Source organism: Belonocnema kinseyi, chromosome 2 (assembly GCF_010883055.1).
Source record: "Belonocnema kinseyi isolate 2016_QV_RU_SX_M_011 chromosome 2, B_treatae_v1, whole genome shotgun sequence".
Taxonomy (NCBI): Eukaryota; Metazoa; Arthropoda; class Insecta; order Hymenoptera; family Cynipidae; genus Belonocnema; species Belonocnema kinseyi.
In genome coordinates, this window is record NC_046658.1 from 71,690,496 (window position 1) to 71,698,443 (window position 7,948).

General features: G+C 27.8%; 1 protein-coding gene across 2 annotated transcripts in view; it reads right to left on the reverse strand.

The window, feature by feature from the left end:
- Positions 1–1,437: 1,437 nt before the first annotated feature.
- LOC117167975 (nucleoprotein TPR-like) overlaps positions 1,438–7,948 on the reverse strand; it is a 30,605-nt gene continuing 24,094 nt past the window's right edge. Inside the window, exons 7-9 of one of the 2 annotated variants that reach the window (XM_033353251.1) lie at positions 6,325–6,508; positions 3,104–3,439; positions 1,438–2,197 (exon numbers count right to left, since the gene is read on the reverse strand). In XM_033353251.1, coding sequence (XP_033209142.1) covers positions 2,070–2,197; positions 3,104–3,439; positions 6,325–6,508 — 648 coding nt within the window. In that variant the 3' untranslated portion in view covers positions 1,438–2,069. Of the gene's footprint in view, positions 2,198–3,103; positions 3,440–5,052; positions 5,281–6,324; positions 6,509–7,948 lie in introns of those variants that run through there. The other variant, XM_033353252.1, reaches the window with a different exon arrangement.

The window sequence follows — 7,948 nt, forward strand, 5'->3', positions numbered from 1 at the left end:
ATTTTATTAAAAAAAAAAGTTCTTAGGTTCAAAAAAACATTCAGTGAACGGAAAAAGTGAGGTCGGTAATATAGGTATTTAGCTGTGTCACATGCCCTTAAGTTTCAATTACCTAATATTAAAGACATAATCAATTTTAAAATCCATAATAACACATTTTTCAATATTAAAAGTTTAAAAAATTGTAAAATGGACTCAAATAATTGATTATAATATTATATCTAACAGATACAAAAAAATCAATTTTTTATCTTAGACAAATTCAATTTTAATTCAAGTTTTTTTAAATTTAATAACAATTTAAAATTCTACAATTCAAGCAGTTTTGACTCTGAAACATTCAATATATTTCAAAGTGGTATCAAATTAATAATTATTTTTATTTAAAAGCGCTAATGCAATTTTAATTTCTTTGAAATTTAAGTAATTAATTTTTTAACTTTTTTAATTTTTTCTATTTTCGAAATTTTATTCTGAAATAATTTTATTCACAGATTCTCGATTAGAAAAAAAACTCTTAAATTTATTTTTGACCACTTATTTTTATTGTTATTAGTATTTTTTTAATTATATAGTAGTATTAATATTGAAAACATTTATTTGTGAACAATTGTTGGCAATTGCTTAGTTCAAATACTTTGTATTTCAAGCTTTGGATTTGAATTTTAGATTAAAACATGTTTTGAATTTCTATTTTAGAAGTTCTTATGTGATTCAGGTTGAATCTTAGTAGAGCGAACTTCTGAGGAATACGGAAAAAAGGCGATTAGTCTCTTTTTTGTAAAAAAGAGCAAAAAGCGTAACGCTTAGAGCTCTGTAAACGTAATTTAAATTCAAATGCATTCTCAATCTGGCTATAATGTTAACGAAATTGAAAGTGGAAAATCGCAGCATTGAAAATGTCGAAGACCCCCAGTGCCTACGGAATTTAAATCTTCGTTGTGTTAAGAGATTTAGAGACCTCAGATTAGCTTTTCGAAGAAACTCGTCGTTTAAGAGAATTCCGGTTGATATTGCGAAGCAATAAAATCACGTTGGTTGGTCTTCAATATTTTATTCTAGAATTCCAATTTTCTATAGTACCTAAAAATGAAATATTTCTTTTATTCACTTCTTCATCTGTTCCGATAAAAAAGTTGTAAGAATAATTTTCTCTTCTAGGTAAATTTCCTTACAAATTTGTTCTGTATCTTCAAAAGTGACAGAGAATAACAATTAAAAGTTGACATTTATTTTGAAATACGCATTTTATGTGAAATTTCAAGATCAAACAAAGAAATAAAAAGCGTTTTTCAGATAAAACCAGAAATGTAAAATTAGTTCATTTGAAATATTAAAATTGTTCAAAAAGTTATTTCTGATTATAATGTGCATTGCATTTTTTTAAATACCTTAGAGTTATTGGAGATATTGAAAGCTAATAAAAATAACCATTAATACTATCAAATACTTTATTATATTTTCCGTGACAGAATTACTTTATATTTTTCAGCCCTATATAAGAAACTAAACAAGTAACATGAATCTATTAACCTAATTTTATTGTAAGCGACAATCAGTTTTTCGATTACGTCAAATAAAATGATAGAGAACTAAAACAAAATCAACGATTGCAGTCACGCTTACAAAATCATATAACCTTCATTGAAAATTGCCAAATATATTGTCCAATATATTTTACCAAAAAGATGGACAATCTTACAATTTACATCTAAGCCACGGCTACAACAAAAATTAATAGTAAAATTTGGATCCATTTTTAAAAGAAAAAGGAAGTCGAAATCAACAACGCACTTATCGGAATGTCCTGATAATCTCACAATACTGAACTAAATTCTTCCGATCGTTTGTACATCACTCAAAATTAAAAACAAAAGATATATTTCGTTTAAGCTGGGCATCGTTATAATTCGAACACTTTTTAGTAATTCGGTATGCGGATCATATTTATTTCTATGACGCAAATTCCTGTGATTAAATTCTCGCGACTTAAAAGCTCCATGAGATTTAAGTCACTCTGCTTCTTATAAAATATTTCCGTAGTCAAATGTTTTACAATTTTCAAAAATTCAGTTATAACTATAAGGGTATTTTCCACGCATTCGTCGTCCTCTCGCTCTTCCTCTTACTGTAGGTCCCTCGTTGGTGCCCCGTGATAAGTGGCCACCACGCATCATGCCTTGCCCCGAATTTTGCCCTTAAATGAAACAAATTTATGATCTCGAGGGATCGTCTTGGAAAAAATAAATAACAAAAACGTAAGGCGAAGTGATTAATTGAAAATCATGAAAATTTAATAATTGGTAATAAATATAATAACTGAAAAACGTTCAAAGTCCTTCATTTCTACTGAAATGGGATTTTTTAACAGAAAAGACAATCAGACAAACAAAAGAAGACTTGAATTATTTTCTTATAATTAATTAATTAATTAAATAAATAACACTTACTTTAGTGACTTTAACTATTTTTCTAGATAAAAAAATAGATATCTGAATACTCTCTTGAGTCAAAAGAACAACTCTAATCAGGAAACATTTGAATCTCCATGAATCGATCTTTATTCATTTGATATAAACCTAAGCACGAACTTCGAATTACAGAAACAATGTATACTGTAATTATCAATTTCGCTCGCTCCGTTTACTTAATTATGCTCTTTATCTAAATTTTTAATCTCTCAAGAGCAAATGAGTAATTATATCATCAAAATCAAAGTCACAAAAAACAAAAACTAGCATGCATTATTCTAAATGGTAGCGATCTTGGTAATAAATTAGATCAAGCTTTTCAATGTCAAGGACTCCTTCTCATAAATAAAACTTAAGCTTGAATGAATTGTTTAGTGCCACATAGGAATAATACCTTGAGATGTTCCGAAAACGTACGCTAAGAAAGTGAAAAAGCTAAATATAAAATCATCAATATTTCAAGTACTGAGATGTAGCTTATCAGACTTGTAGGTAGGTATATCAAGAAAACGCCTCTGAGTGAGAAATTAAAGAAACTTAAGAACAAAATCTTTAATAGTTTCGCCGCAAGAAAATAGCCTCCGTGAAAGAACGCTTGGAAAATGACAATATTTATCGCTCTGAATTCTCACCCCTGTTAGATTGGCTATTGTCCCAGACGATGGGAGTCGGTCTTGCACCGCGTGCCGTTCGGAACGGCGATCTCGTTGATCTCCTTGCACTGTTTCCTCTTACAATGGGAGAAGTACCTCCAGCGGCTGCAGCTGCAGCAGCCAGAGTTCGCTGACGAGTGTTGATGGAGGGAGTTGCTTCAGCTTCACGATTTTCGTCTTTTCCATCGTCCTCGATTATTTCTATTCCCGATTCTTGTGTGGCGTCTACCTCAGCGTCAACGCTGTCATCGTCTACAGCTCCGGATCCAGAGGCACCGGGTTCTTCAGTCTGCTTTTCACCTTCAGAGCTTACGCCTGAAATAATGTGGGTGTGATTTCGTTAAAGAGGATAATCACTCAAACTTCAGAAGGAGCAACAATCCGAAAATTTTCCGCTTTTCCTGGTAAAAAGTTACATTTCTAGGAGAAAATCGCCCACTTTGCCGAACGTAGTTTAGGAGACATTTGCGATTTTGTGAACAGGAATACAAAATATCGAATTTTCAATCTCGGCTCTGTCTGATGACATAGTGTGTCTACTCAAATCTTCGAGAAAAAAATCCCCGACAATCACAGGTTCTTGCCAGGTATCTCAAGCTTTTTCCATGTATAATTTATTGCGAGTTTATTATAAATAATGTTCTTTTAGTTTCTCGGAATATAAATAATATTGAAAGCATAATTAATTATTTCTTGAATTTGTCTGTAAATTCCATGAATTTGAATAATAATTTGAACAAATTTTTATTTCGTCTACTTATACTTAAAATTCAGTGCATATTTAGGTAAAATAATGTGGGTACTAGATTAAATTCATTTAAAAGCGTTTCAAATTCAAATTTTTAACAAAATAGTTGGATTTTCAGCCAAAAATATAAATTTTCTACCAAAAAGATTACAAAAAAAATTCTCAGTTAAATAGTTGCATTTTAAACTTAAACAGATCTATTTTCAAACAAATAGCTGAACTTTGAACTAAAAAAGATCAGTTTTTAACCAAAAATGGAATGTTTCAATTCACAATTAAAAAAGAAAATATTTTGAATTTTTAAGCCAATTATTTAATACATTGTATCTAGTCAAAATCATAACTTAAAAAAATGGAATAGTCCTTAAACAGAAAAGATTAATTTTCAACTGAAATGATAAATCTTCAAGTGGTAAAGTTGAATTTGAAACCAAACACATTAATTTTCAACTAAACCGATGAGGCTTTAAATAGAATCATTACATTTCAACAACAAAATTAGTTTTCAACCCACAAGATTAATTTCTACAAAAAAAGTCAAAATTTTCAACTAAAAAAAAATAATTTTTCAACCAAATATTGAATAGTTATATTTTCAGTAAAAAAATTAATTAAAAAAAAAAAAACAATTTCCAACAAAATATTAAAATTTGAAGGTGGAATAGCTAAATTTTTAACTAAAAAAAAAAAGAATTATTCAAAAGAATATTGAATAGTTATATTTTCGGTGAAAAAATTAATTAAAAAAAAAAAAAAAACAATTTCCAACAAAATATTTAAATGTGAATGTGGAATAGTTAAATTTGCAGTGAAAAAAATAATTTTCAGCCAACGAAGACAGGAACTTTTAACAAAATAGCTCATTTTTCAACCAAGGAGATTAATTTTCAAATAAAATTATTCATTAAAAAACAAAAACAAATTAATTTTTAACAAAAGAGTAACCTCTCAACCTAGTAATTAAATCTCCATTAAAAAATACGAATTTGAACAAAAAATGTAATAGTTGATATTTCAACCAAAAAAGATTAAATTTTTTTATAAAAAATAATGTAATACAATAGAAAATAATAGGTTTTCAACCAAATATATGAATTTTCAAATAAAAGCGATCAAATAAAAAAAAACAACGAATTTTCAAAAAAAATAGTTTAATACATTAATATACAGCTACTTTTACAAATGAATAATCATTTTTATTCAATAAAATATTGAATTTAAAAAAATTAAGTACGCTCTCGTCATTTCAAGGGTTTTCCAGGTGTATAAAAATTCCCTGCCAATGTCGTGTTTTCCAGATAGGGTAGACACCCTGTGACATTACACTTGGTCCTTGGAAGTAACCAGAAGTGGGTAGTAACCAAAGTGGGCCCTTTTCTTACGAAACTTCACAATTTGTTTGCAAAGCCTTCAGGCAATCCATAAATTATAACTTTATTAGCCTAATTATTAGTACATAATTATACATATCATTACAAAGTTCAATATCTAAAAAAGACTTTTAGTTTTTCAATCTGAAAGAAACTTAGGTATTTGAATGAACCATCAAAACATACTTTAAATTATTTAAAATAAATTATAAGAGTCGATACTTAATGCAAAATTCAAAACAAATATACAAAAATTCACAAATTGTCAAAAAATGACTGGCTTTTTCTCTGTTTAAAAATACTAGACTATATTTTGGTTTTCGCAGTCTGTGGCCACCACAATTAAAATTACAAAATCGCAAAATAATTTATTTACTTGGTTATCTTTGTCTAGCATTAAACTTTTTTCTCTCTCTTATTTGATTTTATCAAAAAAAAATTTAATTTGTTGAGTTTTTTCGGGTTACGGATAGTAGCCCATATTGCATAAGTAATTTTTTAGTTTATTAATAACAACATTGAAAAAAATAGATGTGACTTTCGAAAATAAAGGTCAAACATTAATTTCACTTTTTTCGGAAATAAAACTATTCTTTTTTAGACTACATAGCATAAAAAGCTTAGAATGTTTCCTGTAAGATTTATTCAATAAAATATAAATTTTTAATGTATTTTTGGTCTTTGCAAGAATTTTTTTCTGGAAAATATTTATTTTTTCAAAAAATACACACGCTTGGTAAAAAAAAACCTATCGGTACAATAATAACCGTGAAATTTTTATTTATATAATGATATGAAGAGAGCCCAAGTTGATTGGAAATTTTCACGAAATCTTATTACAAAAAACAATCAAATTTTAAACTATTGCAGGCAAACAATAATGAGTTTCTATTAATTTCGAAATAACATGTGTATCATTTTTTAGATATAAAAATTATTTGATTACTTATGGTTTTTCAAAATCAATTATAAACGGACAATTTATAACCAAGTGTTTCAATCGAATATTTTGATTTTAAATTCATATACGGTTCAGCTTTGTTAGATTAATATAAAAACTATATAAGAAATTGAATCCTTACCCTGACTCGCTGCTACGTTTTCAGATTCTGTGATTGCTTCCACCTGAGCGTTTTCTTGTTCTTCTGTGGAAACAATCCGAATGCTAGGAATCGTAGCATCTTCATTGCTATCAACATCTGTCGGAGCACTTTCCAACGTTAATGACATTGGAGCTTCTTGTTCTTCGGAAGGTTCACTGCTCGTCTAAAATAAGAAACCGTTAGTTAAAAATTACTATCCTTATTCAGGGCATCTACTCAAATCCTGGGAAAAAATTCCCTGAAAGTTCCAGGTTTTTCGGGAAACATAACAATTCATTTCTTGCATTTGTCTCAGAAGTACTAAATAGTTCAATTTCAAATACAATAGATAAATTTCCAACCAAATATTTGAATTTTGAACTAAAAAATATCAGTTTTCAACCAGAATGATGAATCTTCAACTGCATTAGACCAACTTCAATCCAAAAAGATAAATTTGTAACAAAAGAATTTAACTTCCAACTAACTTGTCTTATTTTTAACGAAAACGATCAATTTATAAATAAAATTATAAATATTAAAATTGAAATACTTGAATTTTCAACCAAAAAGATAAATTATCAAAAAAGAAGATTAATTGGCAAACAATCAAATTAATTTTCTACCACAAAAGGCGATTTTGTAAAAAAATATATGAATTTTCAACTAAAAAAGACAAATTTTCAGTCAAATAGTTGGAATTTAAATTAAAAAATATCACTTTGCAAATAAAAATGTAGTAGATACATTTCCAGTTTGAAAAATTAATTTTAACCAAACTGATAAATCTTTATCTAAAATGATGAATCTTCAACTGGAATAGTTGAATTTTAAACTACATAGATGAATTTTCAACTAAGATGATGAATCTTTACCAAAAAAAAACGATTTTTCAACAAAACATGAATTTTTAACAAAATAGTTCAATTTTGTACAAAAAAAAGGACAACTTTTCAAGCAAATAGTTAAATTTTATACTAAAAAATAACAATTTTCAACTAAAACTGGAATAGTTAAATTGTCAATTGAAAAAAAATAATTTTCAACCAAACTAAGGAATTTTTAACTAAAATTATGAATCTTCAACTAGAATCGTTAAATTTTCAATCAAAAAGATGAATTTTCAACTAGAAATATAAATCTTCAACTGGAATAATTGAACTTTAAACCAAAAAGGTGAATTTTCAACCATGAAAATTAATCTCTACCAAAAAGACAAATTTTCAATCACACAAAAGATCATTTTGCAAAAACATTGAATAGTTAAACTTTTGATTAAGAAAAGTTTTAAACTGTAATAATAATTGAGACTCCGGATTCTATAACCACGCATAAAATTTGCCTGGCCGCTTCAGGCCGCTCGAGTTGGCCCCTGATGGCTTGAAAATCAGTTTTCGAAAATTCAACTTTTTAAGATATCACTTCATAGGAAATTTCATGGCGCATCTTTTTTCTCTCGACAAAAAAGCAGTATCAAAATAATGTTAGACAATTTTCAAACGCTTCGTTTATCGAGGGAATTTTGAGTAAGACCAAACTTGAAGCGAAAGAAATGTTTATTAGGCTAAAATGAAGTTTTTTGAAAAGTATTACCTTAATTGAGTAATACTTTTCAAAAAACTTC